Source organism: Mustela putorius, unplaced genomic scaffold, assembly GCF_011764305.1.
Source record: "Mustela putorius furo isolate JIRA1106 unplaced genomic scaffold, ASM1176430v1.1 tig00000450_pilon_pilon_pilon, whole genome shotgun sequence".
NCBI classification, from domain to species: Eukaryota; Metazoa; Chordata; class Mammalia; order Carnivora; family Mustelidae; genus Mustela; species Mustela putorius.
Genome location: NW_025421385.1, coordinates 10,099,142 through 10,125,523, shown reverse-complemented (window position 1 = coordinate 10,125,523; position 26,382 = coordinate 10,099,142). Strand labels below are relative to the sequence as shown.

Sequence of the window (26,382 nt, the reverse complement as noted above, 5' to 3'; positions counted from 1 at the left end):
GGTTATACTAACTTGCACTCCGGCGAGCTGTGTCTGGAAAAGCACAAAGTGCATGTTTTTCTCTCTCCAATGTTTTTTAATTATGAAACCAAAGTTGGAAGTTTTATTTCACTTATTGAGGTTCTTTTTCATTTATTGTTGTTAAGAGTATAGAAGAAGTTCAGTTACACCGGAAGGCTTATGTAAGAGAAGCAACTGCCTTGACCATGCAAAAACTAACGGAGAAAGGACTGTCCTTCCTTACACAAGAATTCCAAATAGTAAATGTAGAAGGAACGAAGGAAAGAGAAAATCAACATTAGATCACGTTGCTGCACACAGGGGCCACTGATAAATGCTAAAATAGTGGGCAGAACTTGAAGGAGAAATAGGGTATTTTTATTGCTTCAGCTACATCCACCCACACATTTACTTATTCTGTGCAGTTTTGACATGCAGCCCCAAATTCTTTGACACGCATCTAGGACGTAGAGCTTAATTCCCCTCCTTTAGGCATGGGCTGGACTTAGTGACTCGCTTCTTGTGAATAGGGTGTAGAAAGGGGAAGAGTAACGTGGCTGTGGAGAAATTGGGCAGACGACACCTTAACCACGTGATCAGAGGTGACATCATTCTCATAAGTCACGTTTTCTGTCACCCTCTGATAGGATGCCTCGTAAAAGGCACTTCACGTCTGTGATATTCTTCCCCAGGATCTATAGTGTTGGCCTCGTCATGAGAAAACACCAAACACACAAAAATTGAAGGATAAATGTGCCTTGGTTACATACAGTGTTAACATGGGGGAACCTGGGGGCAGGGCTCAGAAGAACACCGCGCACTTCGCCACTTTCGTATGTCTCAAGTCACTTCAGAATAAAAAGTTTTTGAAAATCCAGGGAGGGATTAAAGCAAGCATGGATGTTCATATAGTTCATGGGAAGGGAAAATGTCAGAATAACAAAATTTTTGTATTGTGTAAGTAAAACTTCCCTTTGTTCCGTGTAGACTGAGTACTATTTGTGAGTTGGGTGTTTTTCTGTTTTGTTTTTTCCAAGTTGCTAATTTATTCGCAGTTCCTATAGTTCTTACCATTTTAAAGTATTTCCTTGCTGTGTACTGAAGAAATAAATGTCTCCTGAGGGTTCATGCCTTTTTGTTTTTAAGTTTTATTTTCAGAATTTCGACGTGCTAAGCATTGTACTTCTAAGATAAACAGTAGATTTTTTTACCATGAGAGACGCAAAAGGTGGTGTTGATTGCTTTTCTGTTACAAAGATTTATGATATGCTTTCAGCAATAAAAACTGGTATCAGTAGACAAACTCTAAATCTTACATATTTATAGATCTTGTTAGTTTGTCAATTTGCTTTCAAAGCACATGGGTCACTCATCCCTCAGTCTCATACCTGACATTGGTATTTGTAAAGCACAAACCTATAAACCTGTGGCCCTCCTCCTGCGTATAACTAGCTGAATCCAACCCCCCCATAAACTATGTGTCTCAGGACTTGTCACCAACCGTGTTAGAGTAGGGTATGTAAAAAATAGAAATCTGTTAAAGCCAAATGTTACTCGTAATTAGTTTTTAGACACGGCTGTGCTCTTCAAAGGGTCAGGTGTAAATACTTCCCCTCATTTCTCCATTGGTTGTTACGCAGAACTGAAATGGGGGGGTGTGGAGACCCCCAGGATTCCCACAGTCTAGAAGACTTATCCCTCACTGACCTGGACTCTAGTCATGCAGGCATTTGCCGCCATTGCTGTTGTCCCTTTATTTGTTAAATTTTATATAATGCTAAGATACACAGATCTTGAAAAACTCTTTTTTACACCTTCTTAGTGGTTACCTGTAATTTTAATCATGTTGTGAAGGTCTTTGTTCATAAACACTTGAAACCATGATTTTTTTTTCTCCAAAATGTTTTAACATTTCTTTCCATTCCTTTTCCTTCTCTGGTAATAGACCTCCGTTGGCTTCCTGGCTCCAAAAAATGCAAGCCCGAGGTGGTCCGCAGCTGCCCTCACCGGCCTTCCCTCGGCCGTTCTTTCCCAGCCTCCCCGCGCACTCTCCTCTCTGCTCCTGCAGGGGGCGTCCCTCCCGGAGCTCTTGCCTTTCCGCAGCGTTCTCTCCGCCTCCGGTCTCCTGCCCACCCCTCGCCCAAAGGGCGCATGGTCACTCCTGGTCTGGACCCACCTCAGACAGCAGGTCCTGGGCCACCGTGCGCCGGCGGAGGACCCCCAGGCCTGTGGTCCATTCTCTTACCAATGCAGCTCTCCATCACAAAATTCCTTCCTTCCTTGAGAATACATCCGTTCTGCTGTCTCTTTTCCTTGAGACTCCATGAGAAGGGGACATTGAAGTCTCCGGATCCCAGTATAGGCCAGCGTTTAAATAGCAAATGTCTTTCACGTGTAAAATCTGCCTTCTACCTTTTTCCCATCTCCACCCACCCACCCCCCCCCCTGCCCCATCTGCAGACCTTAGATAGGGTGGGCCTCAGGACGAAATCTCTCCCCAAATTATTCATTATACTCCCTTTATCGTGTAGATTTAATCACACCAGTAGTCCGTCTTTTGTATTAATAAACGTTGTCTTGTCTTTAAGATACCATTGCTCTCAGAATAATGAAAGGGCGGCCTTGACTCACATGAGCTTGTTGAATGTTTTCAGAGCTGAGTTGGGCTTTGGCTTGGGTTAGGGAGGGTCTGGAGGTTCTTGGCTATGCTGGACAATGAAATCAGTTAAAAAAACATTTTGGTAGGAACAAGAGATTGGGAGCTAATAAGATGCTGTAGTTTCATCAGATAAGAAAATATACATGATATCTCTGGTTCTTAGAAGATGCGAAGTCAATGGTAGTCACAGTTGTTGCTAAAAAATCATGATGATTATGTTCATTATCGTTACCATTTGTGAGAAAAATCCTGGGAGTGGAACCAAGCGGGATGATGTTATTTCCAGATGAAAGTGAATCCCAAATTCCATACAGGGAAAAGAAGACTATAAATACATTTTCTTACCGAATAATTTTTAAGTTCAAGACTGCCCATACTGCGTTGAGGGTCTGTTTGTTGTTCTTCCTGGCCTACATAACATCTTGAGACTGTTGTTAATAGTGGGAGAACAGAGAATCTCCCTGGGTAGAGTTCAAAAACTGAGAATAATTTAGGATCCCCTTGGGGCTTCTGCAGTGGAAAAAAAAAATTCCCTTACATGATGCATATTTCATACTTAAATTGTTTACCACGTCTAAATTTAGAACGGCAGCACATTTCATATCAGGAGTTCTAACCCAAGGACCTCTGGGGCTAGCTTCTATTTTAGGTGCTGTTTTTTAAAAATCAAAGGAAATATGACCATTTTAACTATTTTTGCTTATGATACCGTGCTTAACTCTGAATCCTGCTTTTGTGAAGTATCAGTGTAGTTGATTACCCTATAAATGTCCCATTAAAATGAGAGTTACCCGTAATGGAATCTTGGCTTGAGAAAAGGAAAGCGGTTCTTGGCTATATCATTACAATGAATTTTGACTCATGAATTTTCTTTGCATTTATCCTTGGCTTTGGCTAGGGGTTTGTCGTTTGTGGAGCTTGTGACTATGTTTAAATTAACATCAAACACTTTTTTTTTCCAGTTGGCCTCATACATCTTAAGGCTATGTGTTGTATATATTGTCACATACAATGAAGAGATAAATATTTGTTATTTGGACATGTTTAAATAGAAAGTGATATATATAACTTGGAAAGAAGATGCTTTTAGAGCCTAAAAATTACTGCTTTGAAGGATTTTTTTTTTTCATGGATTCTGTTTTTCTGTGCCTTTGCATTTTTTTATTCGTTGAGACAGGAAGCCTAAGCTTTTAACTCATTTGCTGTCTAGACAAATGAAAGCAGCAGGGACTTTGGTGGGCTGCACACGGGCTTTTGCGGAAAAGAAACCCGCTCACATCATAGAGAGTGAACAGAGTCACTGTGAGGTTTTTTCCTTTTGTGTCTATGTCAGTCCAATTACTGACTCCATTCTAATATCTGTTTCAAGGTGTATTTGTACCACATGTCCAAAATGATAGTTCTGAAATAGGGTTGGAAGGTATGAAGTGATTTCACTGTGTGTGAAGTATCAATTTTCTAAAGAACTAAGCATCTAATGAGGCCGGGGGTGGTTAGCTCAGGGATGCCAACTGGAGACAGAGGGCTGAGAACTCGTTGCTAAATTTTAATAGTGAAGTCAGTAGTTTTCACTAGAGCATCTATGGTGAATATTTAGAAAGACTTGCCCGCGCTGGCTTACTTGGTATGGTGCCACGGAGCCCGTCCATTCAGTGGCACGTTCACCAGCAACCGGTGAAAGCCATCCTCTCTTTAGCACCACACCTGGCACAAGGAATCAACACGGTCCCTAAGAAAGTTAGGCTCTAGCTGGAGAGAGAAGAAGAAAAAATGCCTGCCTGAATTTTATACTCAATATTCTAAAAAGGAGAAGAGACACGATTCCTGCTTTTGAAGATGACTGACTTTTTTTTAAAAGACCATTGAACTGGCATTTGAACCTGTGCGTCAAACCCATGGGAAGTCACACTGAGAAATCATTAACTGTATCCTATTAAAATCCTTAAACAAGAGACGTGAACTGGTCTCATTGATTGAAATATCTTCTCTGTTTCTAATTCAGTGTTTATCCTCGTGCTCTCCTGGGGCACTTCTGAGCGGGAGATGCCCGAATGTGTGTGCCGCTCTGCCGTGCTCCGTCAGAGATGGAGCCCGTGCCACCTGCTAATTGTACTGAGGACCACAGCTTAGAGTATTTTGGAGGTGATTTGCTTTTGTAAAAACCCACTTGTTTAATTAAACAAGGGAGTAAGATTTTCTGACTTATTCCCAGGTCTTTGACAGTAAGGCATCACCAGGATGGATGGAATTTTTCCTTGAGGAAGCTAACTTCCTAGATAAACTGAATTCCACCCAAACCAAAGATGCCTCTCGATGTAGTAAGTCAGAATATGCCAACGGTATTTCTAGGGAGGATCATGGATAATATGTAGACATGAGAGAGAATATTTATAATGTCGTATGTCTGTTCTGCATATAGGTAGGTCTCTAAAAACTCTTCCTGGGCTGCTCCTTCCCAGCATATTCCCATATCCCTCCCTCTGTCCCTGCCTGTCCCCTCCCTGTCCCACTGTATTGAATCAGGAACATATTTGTGGTCTATGTTAATTCATAAGTGTTTCTCTTGTCAGAGTCTTGATAGGATTGTTATTGCTCCCCGGTGGCATTTCATTCCAAGTGCAGTGAAATCTCTTGTACTTGTCACTTGGATTAGAATGAAAATTGTACATGGGCAGAGGGGGGAGAGCGGATGGTTTATGGAGGGAAGGTCTTAGCAGGGAACTTTCATTTAAATCAAATTTTAAAGGAAAACAAGCTTTTCTTTTGTAAGGCATTGATTTTTCCAAAAATAAATTAGCCATTGACAGTAGAAGTTATATTATTTTTGGTGTGCTAGAAAATATTAAATATCCCGAGTGCTATCAGATACCAAAAACCCAACCTAAGAGCAAGATTTTACCAATTCGGACTGTCCTGGCAAAATTCTGAATTTACTGTGTAAGAGCCCGGGAAGTCATTGCCTCAGCAGTCACTCCATCAACACAAAGGAAAGATGCCAGGAATGCGGTGGGACAGGGGGACTCCAGCCCCTTAAAAGAGTCCTCCCTGCAATTACCTTACCTGCCAGCTTTCCAGCAAGATAAATGGAAGCACTGTAGCTTGAAGGTGTCTTGGTTAGAATGAGATGCAGTAAGGTCTCTCTGTTCTTTCCAGGCATCATAGATCTGATAGTACTTATAAAAGAAGAATAGAGTTGGTGCCCTGCTGACTAAATTGTCCTCTAGAGGAGTATTAGTTACAGAGCTTCTTTGTTAACTAGGCTGAATGTTTAAACCACTGTTGAACTTCTTTTATTAACATGTTTTAAGATAGCTGTACATATGGATACCCCGAGTGTCTGCAGGGCGGGAATATTTCTCTATAATTTACATATAAAAGTTACGTGTATGTATAATAGTAATAGAGAAATTATATCTTTTTATTACTCTTCTGTTACACTGAGGTCTAGTCAGCGCTGAAATTCTGATGACATGTGAACACTAAGAAAGCCACCGTTTTTATATTTTTCTCTTGGTACTTCCTCGATCAGCTTGTTGAATAACAGAAATGTTTTTCATGCTTTTGCAGCTTGAATGAAGCCTTCTTAACACCCATGCGTGTCACTTGTTCAACCATAACTTGGAATTTTAAGAGAGGACAGGGAAGGAATTTATAGGTCGTGCAGAGAATTTTACAAATTTCTGAGTAATTTTTTTTTTAATGAAGAAAGATTTGCATAAGATTATTTAACTTCAAATAATGATGTGTTAAAAAATCGGATCTATGTCTTTTCTGCTTAATCCCATATGTAGTATAATAAAAGATAATGGTTTTATATCTAGTTATCTACCAATTTCTTTTGCTCTAAAGAAGCATCAAATCCTATCCCCCACTCCCGACTGATTCTTGTCTGATTGACCTTTTGTTTATTAGTGATGCACATGCGTTAGGTATTAAGAGAGTGCGCCAGTACCTGGGGCCCACCAGCCAGCCTCGCTGGGGGCTCTCTGGGTTATTCAGGGGTCTTCAAAGAGAGCGCAGTTCTCTCTGGCTCCCATTCACTGTTTTCCCAGTGGATGCGGACATGCGGTCAGTCCCTGTTCTTGGGGAAGCTTCTGCAGTTCCTTCTAGGCACTGTGTCACCACACAGTTCAACGGAGGCCTGTCTCTCTTCTTCACCCCAAGGAACAGGAACAGGCGAAGGCAGGAGAGGCCATTCCACAAATACTGTAGCTCCCTGAATCGGGTTGGCACACTTTTTCCGAAAGGGCCCCAAATATTTTAAACTTTGTGGGCCCCGGGTCTCTGTCAGTCTCTGTTGTACCCCCCCAAACAGCTATGGGCCATACATTAAAGGAATGGCGGGGACAGTATTCCAGTAAAATGTTACAGACACTGAAATTACCTTTGACTTTTTTCTTCAGTCATTCTTCGGCTGGTGGGCAGAGCAAAAATAGGCAGGGTCCAGTTTGAGCCCCCGGCCAGAGGTCCCTCTGCACTTCTATGAATTGGTTACATCAGGCTAGGAAAGGAATGCCTCGGGAGCAGGGACTTAAAGAATTACCCAGGACCCCAGCCACTCTTCCACACCCCTGCACCCATCCTGGCCCTGAGGCCGCGCACGCAAGCAGTCAGCTGTCTGCCTGGGGAGGGGGGGCAGGACCCGCTGGAACTTGCTCTGTTTTCTCTTTCAGCAAGTCAGTGTCTGTGCACATGTACACTCTGCTAGCTTCAGTGTTGTTTCTAGAAACTCAGATAATCGCCTTGATTTCTGAAGTGAGTATTTTCTCCGCTGTACATAGCATGTCACTTGCTTAATAACCTCCCTCTGTTTCTGACCCTGCTTCGCAAAAGCTGTGTCCGGTTCCAAGTCTGAATCGAACTATTGTTGAACCCGGTAATCAAGTCAAATACAGTGTTTTACCAGCAGAATATGTGCAAAATCACACAACTTGTGTGCCCTGTGTAGAAAGGTCTATATATATTTTTTCTCTGATTTCTGAAAATAGGATTCCGTTTGCCCATATTTCATTTTGGAAATCTAATGATACTTTCTCTAGTGGTGATGGGTTCAGTCTACGCTGGTACTGTTATGTTCATTATTCATAAGGACAGTTATATGACATTTAAGAGTACTCTATACTTAGATGTCACTCTTCCTAGCATAAGAAATTTTTGTTTTTCTGTGGCATTCATTTTTGTGAGGTTTACATAGCTATTTAGAACGTATTTTTTTTTAATCACTGGCAATTTTGCTATAAAAAAAAAGTTAATTATATGATATAGCAGATGGTTAACAGATATACTTTGCAGGAGACTGGGATCCTCATCCTGAGTTTGCTTTGTGACATTTGGGGGGGCCCTGAAGAGCTGTAACCAGCTGTGCTATACCTGCTCCCTTGTGTATTTGCTGGTCTAGATTCGTTCTGTAGATCCTAAGCATCTACCTCCACCAGTTTTCCAAGCCCTAGTTTTTAGAAGTCCCAGTAATAAGCAGTGAGGTAAAATTAAACATTAATAAAGTTGAATGAGTCGAGGGTATAAATTAGAACTGAATATGCTTGGTAGACAATAACATCACCCAGCATTTCTGATCCATTCTGCAGCATTTAGTCCTAGATCATCAAGACAAATAATTTCATACTGCAGCTCAGCCTTTCGAGCCCAGCCAGCACTAGCTCCGGGGCCCTGCCTGGATCTGCGGGCACTTGGTGACCTGGGAGCCTCTTAGTGACCTGGCTGACCGAGCGCCCGCTGGCGGGGTCCCATTCTGGGCCCTGGTGCCACAGTACTGAGGAAGGCCAAGCTAAAGTCTCTCCTTTCATTCTGACGGGTGCAGAAGACTACATTCCCCTTTCTCCTCCCTCAGCCTCCCTTTGTCCCCTTTAGCAGATGGTTTTGTCCTCAGTGGGGTAAGCTTCAAAAGTTACTGACTAGCTGAGTTGCAGTTTCTGTATCTGTCAAAGGGTGATTTTAATAACTGCCTTACAGGGTATTATGGACAAATTAGTTGGCACTTAAAATTGTTTGTTTTGCTTAAAATTGTAATAAAGAAGTAAGATATGACATAAGGATTCATTTTTGCCAACATAACCTCAAAGGGATTTATTTTCACAGTATCATATAAAAATATACATATCACTGTTTTATTATAATGGCACTTATAGTTACTTAGAATGCAAGAATTTCTCCTCACAAGGTCTGGTTAAAATTTTGCTGCTCTAGGGGATGCTTGGGTGGCTCAGTCAGTGGAAAGTCTGACTCTTAATTTTGTCTCAACGTCGTGAGATCGGGCCCCAGGTTGGGCTCCATGCTCAGTGCAGTCTGCTTAAGATTCCCTCTCTCTTCCTCTCCCTCTGCCCCTCCCCCTACTCACTTACACGCACTCTCTCAAATAAATAAATAAATAAATGCTGTTCCATTAGAATATTATAGCTTGAAATTCAAACAGTCCTTCAATGTTGACTCTAAGTAGAAGGATCCAGAACAGTGGTTTTCAGTCTGCTGAAGCCACCATTCCATTCAGATGGTAAGTCACCGCCTCAAGTGCTCTTTGAACAGGTGTGTTGGACTACGTGCCGGCAGCTTAAAGGAAAGCTTTATGAAAGAGAGGTACAACTTTACTTTTTGGGGCTGGAACAGATTTTAGGGTTCAACTCACAAGAGATCCCCTGAAAGCTTCTAATAACAAGTAGCCATGCTCTGAATTTTGGGCTTTATCTAGAAAAACTGTCTCTGAAAGGGGCACTGTTACGACTTTTAAGTAGGTTTTTGGTCAGGTACGCGTCTGAATGTGTTACTCCATAAATATACGGTATTTCTGTCTTTCTCAGGACCTGTCTGGCTCCATCGATGACCTCCCCACGGGAACGGAGGCAACTCTGAGCTCAGCAGTCAGTGCGTCTGGATCCACGAGCAGCCAAGGGGATCAGAGCAACCCGGCTCAGTCACCTTTCTCTCCACACGCATCCCCCCATCTCTCCAGCATCCCTGGGGGCCCATCGCCTTCTCCCGTCGGCTCTCCTGTGGGCAGCAACCAGTCCCGATCTGGCCCGATTTCTCCTGCTAGTATTCCAGGTATTCACTGCTCAGTCATTACTATTTTACTGTGTGGTAGAAACAGACCTGGTGTTCGTCAAAAGCGACATGCACACCAGTGCTTTCTTACTGTTGAAAAACCTGGTGATGAGACCGTGGATTAGAAGCATAACTGAATTGTCACCAAAGCATTTGAGAGTTCCAGTTCCTAAAGATACTCAGCTAATGAATATAAACACTCAGTAAAATCACCAGTTACTTTGAGATTTTTGGTTTGGACATTGACCCCACGCTAGAAAATTATTTGTTCTCAGCATGTTTTGTAATGATTCTGTTCACAAAGATGCTCTGTTGGTAAGTGCCACCGAGGTGAGACTGTGCGCAAGGATTGGCCCCAGTTTGTACGGTTCTGTTCAATTTAAGCCATGGCAGATCGTTGGTAGCCTGTGTTTCGTGCTGATACTCACCTGCGTTTTACTTGGCCTGCACACATTTGAGTCCTTGTTACTGATAGAAAACGGACCTTCTGATTTCGATAGGAGGAGTTCACGTTCCAGTAAACTCTTGGCATTCGTATTTCAGTGGTCTTACTGCTTCTGTATCTTCTGTTTCCTTTATCGTGTACGTAGGCTTGTCTGTCTGTCTGTCACGTCCAGCTTTCTTAGGTCAACATCACCCATTTCTTGTATTAACAAACTGAATATAATTTTTTCCCTTCTAACTTTTGCTAACATTATCTAAGCACCTGCCAGAAAATGCCTCTTACTAATCCATTAGAACTAATATTAAATTGCTGATAAATTTGCCAATAGTTTACTCTGTTCTCTTGAAAGCATACATGGTAGTTTTATCCCTTCTTAACCATTTTCTTTCTTTCATGTTTAAAAAATGCTTATGATGGGATGTTTTATATATAAATAAATAAATGTATCTAAACATATAGAACATGCTAACCATGAGACATAACTTTCAAAGAATACTCCTAAGCCCCCCTGTCCAGTTTAAGAATTGGAGTATCACTGGTGTTATTGTGTCTACCTATGTGTTCCTCCCTTACCTTCAGACTTCTTCCTCTCCCCTGCCTCAAATACTCTCTGAATATTTTTATTAATTCTTTTTTGGGTTTTTTCCCCCAAGAATCTAGTATAAAAATTCATAGAGTATGTATCATTAGTTTTATTTAGTTTTGAGATTTAGAGAAGCGTATTTATAGAAACATGCTTAGAATGAATCGTTTTTCACCAGAGCTGAGACAGCCTGGGGGCAGGGAGGGCTGCTGTTAATAATCATGGGACAGCAGGCATAAACTAGGAAGGTTCTTGGCACAACAGGAAATGCGGTTACCCCCTTTGTACTATAAATGTTCTCCTAGAATTTACTTTTTTAACTAAATACTTTGTTTCTAAGATTCATCCATATTTTAGATAACAGCCATGATTTAGCACGTTTCGATGTTAACCTTTCTTTCAATAATGTTTGTGCTTACAGAGATTGTAGTAAAACCTCGATTTATCTGCTTTTAACATTTTTAAAGCTATGAATACTCTATATTTCAGAATTCCTGAGGCAGTGTTTGGTTATGAGATGGTTTCTGAAGCATCGCCTACCTAAACATAGGAAAGTCATGTACGCTACCGCATTGGTCGAGCAAGAAAGCACTGCTTTCTAAATTGGGTCGAAAGCGCTTTTCTCAATAACTTCAAAGAAAACTTCTCTGAGGTATAAAGATACTGTAGTTCTTTAAAATTCCTGACATGTGTAATTCACAGTCTGATGAATTGCGCATATACGTTTATCATTCCGCTGGGGATCTTGAAGCGTCCGTTTCACCCTTCGGGTTTTGATGTGGATAGAACACACCCCGCAAGAAAAGATCCCCCTTGGGACGCAGGAGGGCACAGTCCCTGGAGAAGGCGGCTCGGCGGGGCAGGGGCTTCCGGGCGCGCGGCTGTGTTCCGTCCTGCGCATGCGCAGGCCCTGGCTGCTCCCGGAAGACGCCTTGGAGGCCTGATGCTTAGGGTACCCGCAGGTGGGGGCCGGAATAGGATTCTGTGCCCGCTTCCTGGGAAAGGAAGTTTTTAGTAGAGGGTTCTCAGGTTCCTTGGAAATGTTGTTTAAAGCCTCAGTTTGTTTTTAAACTCTGATCAGAAATGCGAACTGCCCAGGGCTGCCATTTTTACTTCTCCCTCCACGCCAGGCGGCCCCTCGCTGTCTGCCTGGTCCGGGGAAGGGGCGACGGACGCAGCGCGGGGTCCATCTGCGGGGAGGAACGCTCCTCAGGTAGATCCGCAACCGTGTTTGCTGAGCACCGTGGAGGAGAGCACGGCAAACGGAACGTTTCTTTCGTGTTCGTGTTGTGAGAGGAGTGACCTGGGAAATGTGGTCAGCGGTTTCGGCACGTGTTGTCTTTTCTCCTGGGTGGAATCGCGGTAATATTTCAGCAGGACGGACTTTTATAATCCTCTGGACGCACCTCCTCTTACTGGTGCTCGCTTCCTCGCTCTGTAACCTTGGACAAGCCTCTGAGCCTCTCCGTGCCTCAGTTTCTGCATTTCTAAAGGTAATAGCCACCTGTCTTAGGGTTCCTGTAAAGTTTGGGTGTACGAATGCACCTAAAGCGGGCGCGGGGTGAGCACTCAGCGCGTGTTCGCTCTTGTGGTTACGGTTAATACTGCCTGGGACCTAGATCTAGGCTTGCCCCCCTGATGACTGTCCAGAGCAGCACAGTTGGTTTGGGCAGCGAGTCCTCAGATTCTTAATCCTGTGGTGTTCTAGTACAGTGCAGAAGACACGCATGTAAAGTTTCCGTGATGACTTGCTGTGTTTACTGAAGTCACTCAGTAGTACTGCCTTCGAGCTATCCATGAACGCACAATATGTGGTTTCACAAAGTTGAATCCATGTTTCTCCTAACTTAGGAAAAAAAAAAAAAAGGATGTAGTTTAGTGATTGATCTTCTTGGGGATTAGACCTGAGAAGGCCCAGGGGAGACCAGAACACAAAGGAAAACAAGAATCTTGCTTCATTTAGATCATAGGCAAATTGATCGTTGTGTGATGTGATGGGCAGGCAGTCTGATATATAATTTAACAATAGAGGTAATTTAAAATCCAGGGTTATTTCTCACACTTTTGCATGTATCAAGACAGCATCAACTAATTGATCAGTACCATCTTATTAGAGGCCAGGCACAGTCAAACAGGTTGCTCACTGAACAATGACATGGCCCAGAGGGGTAAGGTAAATGAAGGTGAAATTCAGGCTACTCTCCTGTGGGAAGAGGTGCCCTTTTTAAATTCATACAGAGGAGTCACACCTCTATCCGCATGCTTGCCTTGGACCACTTGGTGGTCATCCTCTATGGCTTACATCCAGATGCTACCTGTTTCTCCTCCTCTGTCCCCAAAGCTGAACCCAGGGATGTTCAAACATCGGTTTTGGATGATGCTCATCATAAGACTTATATGTTATTATCTGAAGGGGATTTGTTAAAAATCATTCAGGTTTTTGTTGGAAAAAATTTTGGTCTTCTCTTTCCCTCCACATTGCCTATATACCCTTGTTTTGTTTTGTTTTGTTTTTTTAATGTATTTGTGTGAACTTGGTCATAGGTAATAAAACCATGTTTTAGGGGTGCCTGGGTGGCTCATGCCTTCTGCTCAGGTCATGATCTCAGGGTCCTGGGATCGAGCCCCGTGTCGGGCTCTCTGCTCAGCAGGGAGCCTGCTCCTCCTCTCTCTGCCTGCCTCTCTGCCTACCTGTGATCTCTGTCTGTCAGATAAATAAATAAAATCTTTAAAAACAAAACCATGCTTTAGAGATGGTCATGAAGTTCATGGTTCTTTTTTTATTTAACCAAATGCAAAGATACCTTCCCTTAGAGAATAATTAGGCCCATTAAGTAGTCTCTTCTTTTCTTTTTCCCATCCCTGGTCCTCATCTTGGAATTTTGTGAATCCATACATTTGATCTGATTTTCGGTATTTGCTTCTGAGTCTGTCCTGGTGAAGTATGGGTATCAGGTGGCGATCGCCTGCTATCCTGCCCAGGACCGGAGATCTCTAACTGCCGCTTTAGGAACGTCTGCTTGGAATTTCCATCCCGCTTTTCTTCTATCTGTAATCCTGTGTTTTCTTTTCTCCCCTTTACTTCCTCTTGTTCCCAGCACTAACTTGTTTCTTCTGACCTCACTTCTCTCCCATTACCTCCCGCTCTAGTTTGCTCCTGCCTCTCCGTGTGTCACAGATTGACTCTTTCAATCATTGTCTTTCTGGCAAGTCATTGTTAAAATGCGCAGCTGGTGTGTAGCCGATTGCTGCAATGGGGTAAAGCCAAACTGTTGTGGGGGCTTCTTCCTACTGTTGGCCTCCCAGTGTTTGTAAAAAAAAAAAAAAAAAAAAAAAAGAGCAATCATTTTTCTCCATCTCTATCCTGGTAAATGAAATTGACAGTTAATGAGAACTATCACAGAGGTAGATAAACAAAAGCCCAGGAAAGCATCCCGAATGGCTGAATCTGTTTCTTGCCCGTTAAACCATTTCTCCACCCACTGCAAATTTGCCCTCCTATCCTGCTGCCTCACAAACATTGTGAGTGTCATGGGAACAACTACTGTGATGCACGCTGGCACCGCATCGGCCCTGGCACATCCCTATCGGCCCTGGCACATCCCTAGCTCAGTGGGGCTTTTCCTTCCTGCGTTCTTTTGAAAAGCAGGATGGAGATTTTCTATGGTGAGTAGCCACATGGATTCTCCCTTTGTTTGCACATTATTGGGCTCCAGCCCTGCAGCAGTCTATAGTTAGAAGTTGAAGAATTTCAGCCCTGGTCGTTCAGTGTAAACCAGCGTCGGAGAAGCAAAATGTATATGTTCTACATTCCCCCAGTGCCATGATACATTTTCTTGTTTTTACTTTTTGTCTTCATTTCTCCCTCCTCTTTGTATTGGTGTATTTATATTTAGAGACAGCAGTGAAATATCTTCATCCTCCAGTTGGTAGTATGCATGTATATACACATTTAAATCAGGCAAATCTCATGTCGGGTGCAATTGATTTGAAAGGTCTGATGTTAGACACGTGGTTTCCTTCTAATAAATGATCCCGTTGTACTTTTGCTGCTTACTGGCTCACATCCTAGAGTTATTTACCTTGGGTTTAGGAAAATAAACGATTGGGTCTTGAATGTATTGTGTAGGTCTTACACTGGGCCTCATTCGTCCTAACACGTAGTGAAGCTGACACAGCACATCAGAATGCATTGCTGTTGCCAGAAGATTTAGTGGGTGTTAATTTCACTTGTCTTGCCTCCAGAGCTAACCATGCCAGTTTACCAACAAAGCAAAAATGTAAATAAGCCCAACTTTTTTTTAATTTTTATTTTATTGGCCAAAGGCTTTTGTCAGCTTTTTCCTCCATGTGCTGTAAGCAGCAACAGTGTTTAAATATTAAGAAGGGGGAACATACAGTGGGGAGTGGTGATGGGCAGGCAAAAATTAACTGTTCATAGCCCGATAAACTTTTTTTTATTTTAAGATTTTATTTGTTTATTTGACAGAGAGAGATCACAAGCAGGCAGAAAGGCAGGCAGAGAGAGAGAAGGAAACAGGCTCCCTGCTGAGCAGAGAGCCCAATGCGGGACTCGATCCCAGGACCCCGAGATCATGACCCAAGCCGAAGGCAGAGGCTTTAACCCACTGAGCCACCCAGGCACCCCAGATAAACATTTTTATAAAAACTTCAAATGTTCAGACTGCTGAAAATATTCATTAGTTTTGTTAACAGAGATCTAAGGATAGTAACTGTAAATCTTTGAATAGATTTTCCTAATCCTTTCTTTTCTTTTGGAATTGGCATCTGCACCAAGTCCAGTTTTAGGTGGAGTTAAGACCCTTTCATCTTTCATCTGACAGCAGAAGGGCCATTGATTATAACAGGCTATGACCAAAGATACAAATCTCTGGATTCACGTTGGATCCCGGTGAATACATACTTGCTTTCATCGCCATTCCTTCTGGCTTCATCCCAGTTGTTTCCTATGAGACCAGTCAAAGACCCCATCCTAAACAGATAAAATTTCTTCAAATATGAAAGTAAAACTCTCTCTTTGAGTTTTATGTGCCTTGCTGTTTGAGGTCTCCCTTCCCAAATTGCCCCTCCCCAGCCTGACTGCCAGATGGAAGAGTGAGCACGTGAGACAGAGAAAGCGCACGCGAGAGGCTGTGGGTCAGGGCTGCTTGAGAGCGAGAGACCGTGAACGAGGCGGAGCGAGGTCTTTCATTCATCTTTCCGGAGCGGCCCTCGTTGCTCCCATCTTTAGCTCTTCATGCCTTCCCTTTCCCTTTCTGTGCTGTTAGCTGGAGCATGTCCCCAGGGTCACCTCTGCACATGGCCCCCCAGGACGCAGCTGCTTTGGGGAGCCTCCCAGGGGTGCATACCCCGCCCCCACAGGCCCTCTGTGCCCCTTGACCTGTGTAGACTCAGACCCAGCAAATACCTTCAGCTGCTGTCCTTCGAGAAGGATCCCGGGATTTAAGAGCCTGTAGAATTGGTTTGCCAGGGATAGCCCTTTCACTCTCTTAAAGCACCGGTTACTTTACCGTTAAGCCTTATTCTCTGAAGCATTATCATGTCAGTGCCTGGGTGGTGAGCGATGCATCCGGCACACCAACCGGTCCTAATGAATTTGTACCCCTCAGGAAGAGGGTGGCGCGTACTCCATTAAATATGGAAAATGACTCTTCGGGGGCAGCATTGTGGTATAGCCTATGTCAGCCCTCACCTGCTTCTACCCTCCACTTAGCCAAGTGAGAGCGAAGATGTCTGTGAGCTGCAGACACAAACAAGAAGATACTCTGGTCAAAAAACTAATTTTCTTGCTTAATTTGACATTCAGACAAGCAGATTCTGGAAGGATGCTATAATGGGAAAGAGAAAAATGAATTGCATTTAGGAGTTAGTCATAGGCTGGAGTGAGCAGGAAGGATTTTAGTGAGAGGAAATGGTAGTTCCTGGTCTAATTTGTCAAGATTAGTACCTATAAAATGAACACCGGAGGGTGCAAGCCATATCTCTCGATTTTTTAAAATCCATTCCCCTTGGATTTTTAGAGCTGTTAGGACTGAAAGCCTTACCCATCCTAAATAAGGAAATTTTCTACTTTTTAGTTTATCTTTGCTTAAAACTCAGGGTAAAATTCTGAGTTTATTTCACTCTGTGTAAGTGGTTCCAAACCAGTTTCCTGTCATGGTCCCATCAGGAGCTTCTCAGGGATGGCACTGCAGGGAATGACACATTTTTACTTGAAAGCTTGCACAGTCTCCCTACCTGGTAATCTTATTTTAAAACATCTATCAAGTGCTCCTTTTTGGCTTCTGTCGAAGTGGAAATCCTGCAACAGCTTGTTGCAAGGAAGATGCGTGCTGCTTATTGGCAAGCTGAGCAGGAAAAAAAAAAAAATCCTTAAACACAAAATGCCATTGATACATCCGTGTTTTTAATCTGTGGCAGCCTGGAAAACATCAATTCAGCAGTTCTACAAACCGTGGAGAACTTCAGCCAGTATTTTTTTTTCCCCTTACAAAGTAAACTATTTGTATGTTATATAAAACAGTAATTTCAGATCCATTCCAAATGATGCTTAGCAGCATTTAAGAAAGCAGCAATATATTTTGTCTTTGAGAGAGACGGGATTGCATCTCTATAGGGCTTAGGTACTGGAGCCTTCCCCTTTAGAGACTCAGCACTTTGTGGATGTCCTGGGTATTCTCCTGCTATTTCTAGAGGGCGGGCTCCCCACTGCTGACCTGCCGCCAGATCCTTGCCTTTGAAACAACTGCCCCCTGGTTCTGAGCTACACTTTAACTTTTGAGGCCCCTCCTGACCAAGTCAGGTATCCTGGTAATTGGGGAAAAGCAGAAATTTTTTCAACTCTTCCATTCCCAATCAGTTTCAAATTAAACCTCTTGCACTCCTCCCACATTCAGAAATAAGAGAACATGAAGATTTTCTCAAAATACACGTTTCCAGGTGGTTTTGCTCCCCCTCTCAGTTAAAATTAAGTTCTGCAATTCAGTTTAAACTCTCCTCGGTTTCCATTGCCTTTCTTTGGTCTTCTGCATACGAAAACATGAAAAAGCCTGTGTCACCAGGGTAGTATTTTGTGTCTCCTTACTGCTCTGTAAGATTAGAGGTGACTGATCTGGCAGTCCACGCCCGCTTCTCCATTATTTTTTTACACTGCTCACAGAAGTGCTTCAGTCACCCTGTTGACTGATTTCAGTTCTTGAGCTGAGCAGACTGTCCGCCCTCTAAACTTGGGCTTAACTGAGTGTTGCTCCTTGAATCAGCAGTGCGCTGCGACCAGTGAAATGCCATTGGCATTGACCTGCGCTGTTCTCTGTCTTCATGGGGAGCAAGGAATCGGAATGGAGAGGACCAGAGCTTTTGTGAACTAATCTTAGCCTGGAAGTAAAAGTTTCCCAACTCATTTGACTACGCATTTTGGAAAATGATAAAATGAATAGTATGTAAAAGTCAAGATGCCCCTAAAGCTGATTTCACAAACTTCTGATCTGTGTTACCATATTTTCTATATGGAATAGATACCAGTTGTGAAAGGAACAGAACCGTTTTATGGTGGGTGTTATGTTTATTTCTCTCTGTTCCCATAACCCTGGAGCCAGGATTATGATGATGTGTTGATTGATTATAGCCGTTAAGTCTCTTACTAATCAGTTTCATCACTTACTCTCAGCTCACACCCTTGCACCTTTGATTTCTCTTCCATAACAGGGTGATATGGGTTGTCATTGACTAATGAAGAACAGAATTAGTTTCGGCATGAGACAAACGGAATGCCGACACCAATCCTGAAATGCATTAATCTTTAATAATTCACATCTGCATGTTTATAAATGATATAACCAGGGATTGTTAATGTTGATATTCTCCCTTCCAAACAGAAAGTGACATAGGAGTTTGTACTTGCAAACTACATTAAATGCATATAGCTGAATGCCAAGAATGTGACCTTGCTGAGGATGCCAAATGTATGTATTCATTGGGTGGTTTTTTGAAAAGAAGCATGTTGTACTTTTGCTGTTGGATAAATCAGGTGATTTCCTGAGGAAGGCCAGCTGGCCCAATGGCTCAATTTCCTTCCATCTTCATTTACTGTTCTCTTTCATTCATTAATTCGGCCAAGTGCTGACTGTATCTTCTTTTGCGGGCATGTTTCTAGGAACTGGGGGAAATGCACTTGAACGCGAGTGACCAAAGGCCCGGTCCTCATGAAACTTAAATTCCACTGGGAAAGCTGGGAAGTGAGCAAATAAGTATGTAATTTATTGTCAGGTATCCTGGTGGGGGCAGGGGGAGTGAGGTTGCTTCTTTTAGATAGAGGTGATTGGGGAAGGTGTCTCTTAGAAATTCATATTCACACTGTGAACTCAGTGAACAAAGGGCAGAAGCAAGCCACATGCATGTCTGGGAGAAAGGTGTCCACGCAGAGCAGCGAGCAGGCACGCAGGCCCCCAGTCAGCAGTGCGTTTGGTGTGCTGGGCGGGGGAGACGCAGGGAAGTCACTGGGGCTGGAGCAAGGAAAGAGATGGAGATGGGAGCAGAATGGGTAGGCAGTTCGATTAGAGAGTGATCAAGAATCAGCTTACAAAGGGCTTGTAGGTTATGAATAGGATTTAGGAACTTACGTGGCAGGTAGAGAAGGCAGAAAATGGCACCATCCAATATAGGCTTTAAAAGGATCCTTCTGGCTGCTGAGTGGACTGTCGGGGGCGAGGGTGGAAACGGGGAGATGGGCCTAGGGGGCTACTTCATTAGCCTGGGGGAGGTTGGTCATGTCTGGATGTGTGAGCAGCAGAAGGGGGCAGAAGGGGTTTGATTTTCCCCGAAGATTGGCTTCAGTACAGTGGAAGACAAAGGAGGAACAAGTTTTTGAAGGGGGAATCAAATGTTTGGTTTTGGACATGTTACATTGGAAATGTTTCTTAGGCATCCAAAGGGAGATTTTGAGTAGGCGGCTGGTTCTAAGAAGAATCTGGATTGGATTCTAAGCAGAGGTCTCAGCTGCCGAAGTAAGTTTGTGAGTCATCAGGGTTCTCAGTGACATTTCCTAGGGCACCCAGCGTGCATCAGGACCACCTGGAGGGCTTGGGAAAGCCGGTGACTGGGCCCCACACCCAGGTTCTGATGCAGTAGGCTTGGGGTAGCGTTGGAGAATTTGCATTTCCAGCAGGTTCCTAGTTGGTGCTGAAGCTGCTGGTCTGGGAACTGCTGACCTGGGGAATGAGTGAAGGTCATTGCTTCCCAACACTGGCTGACCGAACATCCTGAGAATGGGTGCGAGGCCCAGCTCCACAGCTGCCACGTTCCTGAGGCTGACTGCCATCCTCCACCAGTACTTTTTAGAAAGCTCTCCAGGTGACTCTTGTATGTAACCATGGTTGAGAAATACTGAGAGAAGAATTCTGAGGACTGAACCCTAGGGAGCTGAGAAATGTAGACTGAACAGGGAAAGGAACAGCTAGTGGTGTAAGTGGAAAACCAGGGAGAGTGAAAGCGTTTCTAGAATATGGAGAGAACCAACTGCATCCAGGACAGCTTTGTGCTTTCCTTGAAGTGTCCCGAGGGCATGTTTTGGACGGAGTTGGATCTGTGTATGTATTGGTCATAGGAAATTTTATGGATAAATGGCTCATTTCTTTACGGCAGCATATTGCCTTATTTTTTTTTTTAACCTTCCTATAAATAGGTTGTGATTCAGTTGAAATTATAATGTCACAGGAAGAAAATTCTTGTGATAAAATAACTGCTATATTCTTAGGCCTAATTCAGAAATTAATAGAATTCCTAGTTTCACAATTTTTTAAAATCTATTTCACACAAAATCTAAAAATCATGTCATTTAAATTCTACTTGAAAAAACGACAAAAACTTTTATATTTTGAGAACTGAACCTTAGTATATAGGTGTTTTGTTTTGTTTGTTTGTTTGTTTGTTTTTTGGTTTGTTTTTTCCCTGTGGCATCAATGGCTTTTATTAGAAGTAGACAGATGGACATCTCAGCTCTTTTCACAGTTTGGCTGTTGTGGACATGGCTGCTGTAAACACTGGGTGCACGTGCCCCTTCGGATCATTACATTTGTACCTTTGGGGTAAATACCCAGTAGTGCGATTGCTGGGTTAGAGGGTAGCTCTAATTTTAACTTCTTGAGGAACTGCCATATAAATGGATGGATAAAGAAGATGGGGTCATATACCCCATCTTTATTTATATGTGTGTATATAATATATACACACATATAAATATATAGTAGTCATGTAAGCTGTGTCAGTCTAAAGCAGACCTCTGCATATGTAGACTCTGCTTCACATATGTGTATGTATTTATACATACACACATATATATACCCCATCTTTATACACACACATACACAATGGAATATCACTCGGCCATCAGAAAGGACAAAGGACAAATACTTATATATAAATATATATACATATATATATTATATACATATATAAATATATACAAATACATTTTTATCAGTGTGGATAGAGCTGGAGGGGATTATGCTAAGTGAAGTAAGTCAGTCAGAGAACGACAGTTACCATATGGTTTCACTCATATGTGGAAAATAAGGAACAGTGCAGAGCATCATAGGGGAGGGAAGGGAAAACTGAAGGGGAAGTCATCAGAGAGGGGGTCAAACCATGAGAGCTTCTTAACTCTGAGAAACAAACCGAGGGTCGCTGGAAGGGAGGTGGGGGGTGGGGGTCCTGGGGTAATTGGGTGATGGGCATGAAGGAGGGCACGTGATGTGATGAGCACCGGCTGTTACAAGCAACTGATGAATTACTGAAACTAATGACGTACTCTATGTTGGCTGATTGAATTTAAATGAATATATATACACACATATATATTATCTATCTTTATATACATAGAAAAACAAGTAGGGGGAACTAGTTCAGTATTCCATGTTTTGATGGTACTGATTGTGATTTTATGTCAGCTTTTTGCTCCTGGAGCTGAATTCCTTTTAGCTGGAATATCCACCCTGCCCCTCGCTAGCCTGATAACGCCCCTCACTAGCCTGCTAAACTGCTTATTCTTGAAGATCCAACTCCAGTATCTTTCCCTTTGTAAAGACCCGCGGAACCATCCACGGGAAAGAGAGTCCAGCTGTCCCTCCGTGGTCTTGCAGCTGGCCCAGGGGCCCGTCGAGGGCCGTGAGCTGTGCTTCCTTTTAACCCCAGGTGCCAAGCATAATGCCTGGCAAATCAGAGCACACTCAGTAAATGCTGACCAAATTAAAGAGCTTCCAGTTCACTTAGAATAAACAGGAACTCAAGAAAAATAAGTTCTAAAATTGATCACTTACATGACCTTTCCTTCTCTGGGCTGGGAGCCCTTGTCCCTTTGTTTTTCACAGTTTATGGGATCATTCTGTTTCCCTTTCTCCTGAACGAGATTCCACTATGACAGATTACTTTACTTTCTTTTCCCTAAGAAATAGAACCTGAAATAGTAGTCTTGTAAGCTGTGTCAGTCTAAACCAGACCTCTGCATATGTAGACCCTGCCTGATTTTAGTCCACCATGCACAGTAATTGTGCCATCTAAATATGTAGCATAATTCTGAAGTCCGATAGCCAACTTTTTTCATCATCTCATTATTTTAAATATCTACTACTAATAACTAACCCCATTTTCAAAGAAAATGGCCAATTAAGAACAGATTGGCTATGGGGAGTTTTGTCATTACACCGATAATATTCTCATCTCCTAAGTAGGTGGCGTCCACATTGCCCAGATAAACACGAAGTAGGGAGTGTTAGCTCGTGCAGCTGGAATCTGGGCTTCAGCAACACTTGACCGCTATGCTTAGGGTATTTGACTGCTATGCCACAGTTCCATATCTACCTAAAAAATAGATACAAACCATGTTGCTGGGAGCCTGGGTGGCTCAGTCAGTTAAGCGTCTGCCTTCAGTGCAGATCATGATCTCCAGGTCCTGAGATCAAGTCCCACGTCGGGCTCCGTGCTCGGTGGGGGGTCTCCGTTTCCTTCTGTTCCCGCCTCCCACCCAATGCTCGCTCGCTGTCTCTCAAATTAAAAAAAAAAAATCTAAAAAGAAACCACGTTACCGATAATACTGGTATTTTATCTGTTGGTCCCAAATTTAAAGATACTGTGCTATCTTCCTCAGATTCTAATATTTAATCGCCAAATTATGTATCTTTTCCTATGTTATCATTCGTCTGCAAGCAGCAGAGAAAGGCCCAAAGCCTGCCCACGCGGCCTCCCTCCCCGGGTCTGCGAAGCAAGGTGTTGGTTCCCGCGAGGCACCTGAGCACTGCCGTGTGGGGTTTTGGCATGGATGTGGGGTGATTCCCGTGCGTGCGTGTCAGCGTGTGGCACTTTTCACGGCTCCTCCTGTGTGCGGTTGAGAGTTGTCATGACATGTGGGGAGCCAGAATGAGAAATCTGTGACAAGAGAGGAGGGAGGCAGAGGAAACTTTTATTAAAGGAAAGAAAGTGCCTTGGCTTTAAAAAGGCCCGTCTCTCTCAGGCAGCACAGAGCAGCGATCAGTGGAAAAAAGGGAGCAGGCAGGCGCCTCATCTAATCTTTCTCCTGGGGGCCCAGGTGGACAAATTGGCAACCCTGTTCGCAGCTTTTTTTTCCTCTCCCCTTTGTACCATAAGAACTGCTAATCGGATCCATGCTGCTGCAACTGTGGTTAGTTATTAACAGAATAAAAGCAGATTTCTTCAAAAGAACGGGTGGGGGAAACGACTATACAAAATTGCAAGGTTGTTAGAATCTTAAATGCACAGCAGTCGATTTTTCCCTTATTCTGAATTATACGATGAATACAAGTCTTTCATCTGTCACTATACCCATTTCTTCAGAAGGCAGCCAAATATTAAGCTTCTCCAACAAAAAAGGAATCTTAGAAAGAGGAAAAATATTGAGGAGGAATAAGAATGGGTAAGAGTGGGGGGAAATTAGGCTTTGTTTTTATTAATTTGTCCTAGTGAGAGAGATATAAACTGCATGCTCGATCTGGTTTCCCCTCCCCTGCCTCCTACTTTACATCAAAGCGGGGATTAGAGCAGATTTCGCTGGTAGCTATCCTGCTTTCTGTGTCTGGTGTGGTGCCCGAGTCAAGTGCAGAGCCTACCGGTTCCTCGCAGGCCCTGGAGGGCCGGGGGCGGGCCCGGGGCACTACACCTCCTGGGCCACGCTGGGCTGCATCGGAGCACACGTATATTTCCCCCATCCCGAGGGGTTTGTCTGCACCCCCACAGATCTTCGGATTGGATCCCCAAGCTTGAAAGCTATTGGGAAGAGGGTGTGTCTGTGAGGATGCGCAGTATGGCCCGGGAGCTGATTTTCAGTCCGGTAGGGTGTATATTTCAGTGCATCTCTGAGGCTCGTAAGGAAGACCTCCGAGATGCCCAAGACGCCCACAGATGCCAGTGGCTCCCGCTTTCCACCAGATCACATTTCTAGTCCGGTCACTGGTTTCCTGGGTTCGGCTTCACACCTGAAATGAACTAGAGTCAATAAACTTTCCCTGAACTTTTGCCTTTGATTTACTGGCCATTTCTTTTCTCCACAATCATGGTTTAGTTCCTTCACTGGAGTAACTGGGTGAGGGTGTGGTGCAGACCATCTGTACTGAACGGGGCTCAGAGGGGCATGGCCGGCCATGGGGAGCCACATTGCTCAGGCCACAAAGTGTCCATAGGGCATGAGTGAAAATCATGCATGAGTGGAAACCAGAAGCCACCTTTCCCGCTCCTTCTAGGCCACTTGGCAAGAGTTCAGACTAAGCTCTGACAGGAGACTGAGAATCTCCTGTATGTAAGTGTTTGAGGACTCTGGTTTATCTTCAGTCAAACCTTACAGGGACCTGAACAGTAAAGTCGAGAAATTGGGGTTGCCTTGTATTTCCTGGCTTGACTTGGTTCATACCTACAAGAGCCCGTTCAGATCTTATCTCAAGTTCTCTGTAGAAAGTGTCCGCCCAGAAAGGCCTGGAACGTGTTTCAGATAATCAAGACTATTGAGCTGACTTCCTTGTGAGAAACATGATGTAACTTTAGTATATTTAATTAATAAAAGCAGGCAATTGGAAAAATTCTGGTTTGAGTCCAGAATCCAGGGGGCTAGATGAAATAATAATGAATTATACCAAGCTGGTCTCTGTAATAAAAGCAAACAGAACCCTAAGGCATTTGTGGTTCAGTCCTGTGAAGGCACATTTCTTCCACAGAATGCACCACATTGGCATTTTGTTCATTATTTGTCAGGCCTTTGAGACTCTTCTAGCCAGAACGCTGGCCATGAGGGTAAGAAAAGAGACTCTAAACCCTCAGACTATGGTAAGAGCAATAATTGAAAAGCTTAATCCAGCTGACAGTGACGGATGGCTTGTTTAGAATGGAGGTGTGTGGTTCCTCTCTGGGTTCTGTCACACTACGGGCATCTTGGGAATTTCCTCATTCCCTTAATGGCTCAGAGATACACAGATCAGCTCCGCTGTGCCGATGTATCTGTATATTTTTAGGACCCAATGGCAGGCACATCAGCAGTTGGCATTATCTCCAGTAAGGATTTAGGAAAATCTAACCCTCCTTTGAATGAACATTTGAGCCGTAGGAAGTGGAAGAGTTAGGCTCAGGCTAACTCTTTCACATTGTGGGAGGGCTAGGTTTTATGGTCTGTTACTACTGGAGGGCACAGGTACGGGAGAGCGTTACTTTGTGTGTTATACAACTTTTATTTGAGCTGGGGTTCGTTCCCGATGAATCGTGCTGGTGGTCTGCTTACAGCTGCTCTCCCACCCTCTAAACCCCAAGACAACACCAAATAATATGATACTGTATGGCCACCTTCAGGCCCTTGAGATAAACACTTCACTGTATCCGCTAAGCCGGAACCTGAGCAGATTCAATATTGGAAATGTCTGCTTTGGAGTATATTAAAGTTTCCTTTCTTGAAGCAAATGAACTAGAAGACACTGACAGAAAGATACCACACTCAAAGTAATTTGTGGATTTTCAGGTCATTTAAATAAATGCTTCAGTTGAGGACATTTGATGAATTTTTGGATTATTGAAAACTCATTTTTCACCCACACTGTTGCCATTAGGCCTTATGCAGGTATTTAAAGTTCACTAAAGAAAATGACTGGTGATACACTTGCTGCTCCAATTACAGAGCTCCACTGTCTTACCACACACACTGGTTTGGGTACTATCTTAGATAAGATGTCCGAAAAAGACCACAGATATGGAGTCCACCTATACAACCCACCACTGTCCTCTCCAAAGCAAATCACATTTGTCCTTTATCATGGCAGAAGAAAAGATCGTAGCTGGTACTTCATGTTTCAGAAATTAAGGAATAACTTCTATGAAGACAGCCCACAAAGAAGTTACAGGGCTCTTACCAGAAGGGTTGGCAGAATGTAAGAAAGATGTCCTCCGCAGCTATATGTAGAAGAATGAAACTCGACCATTCTCTTACACCGTACACAAAGATAAACTCAAAATGGTTAAAAGACCTCAACATGAGACAGGAATCCATCAGAATCCTAGAGGAGAACATAGGCAGTAATCTCTTCGATATCAGCCACAGCAACTTCTTTCAAGATATGTCTCCAAAGGCAAAGGAAA

General features: G+C 43.3%; 1 protein-coding gene across 10 annotated transcripts in view; it reads left to right on the top strand.

The window, feature by feature from the left end:
- Positions 1–26,382, top strand: part of ARID1B (AT-rich interaction domain 1B) — a 439,186-nt gene that overhangs the window by 302,128 nt on the left and 110,676 nt on the right. For all 10 annotated transcript variants that reach the window (XM_045080143.1, XM_045080141.1, XM_045080135.1 and 7 more), the window contains one exon: positions 9,472–9,715. In XM_045080143.1, the coding sequence (XP_044936078.1) occupies positions 9,472–9,715 (244 nt within the window). The remainder of the gene's footprint in view (positions 1–9,471; positions 9,716–26,382) is intronic.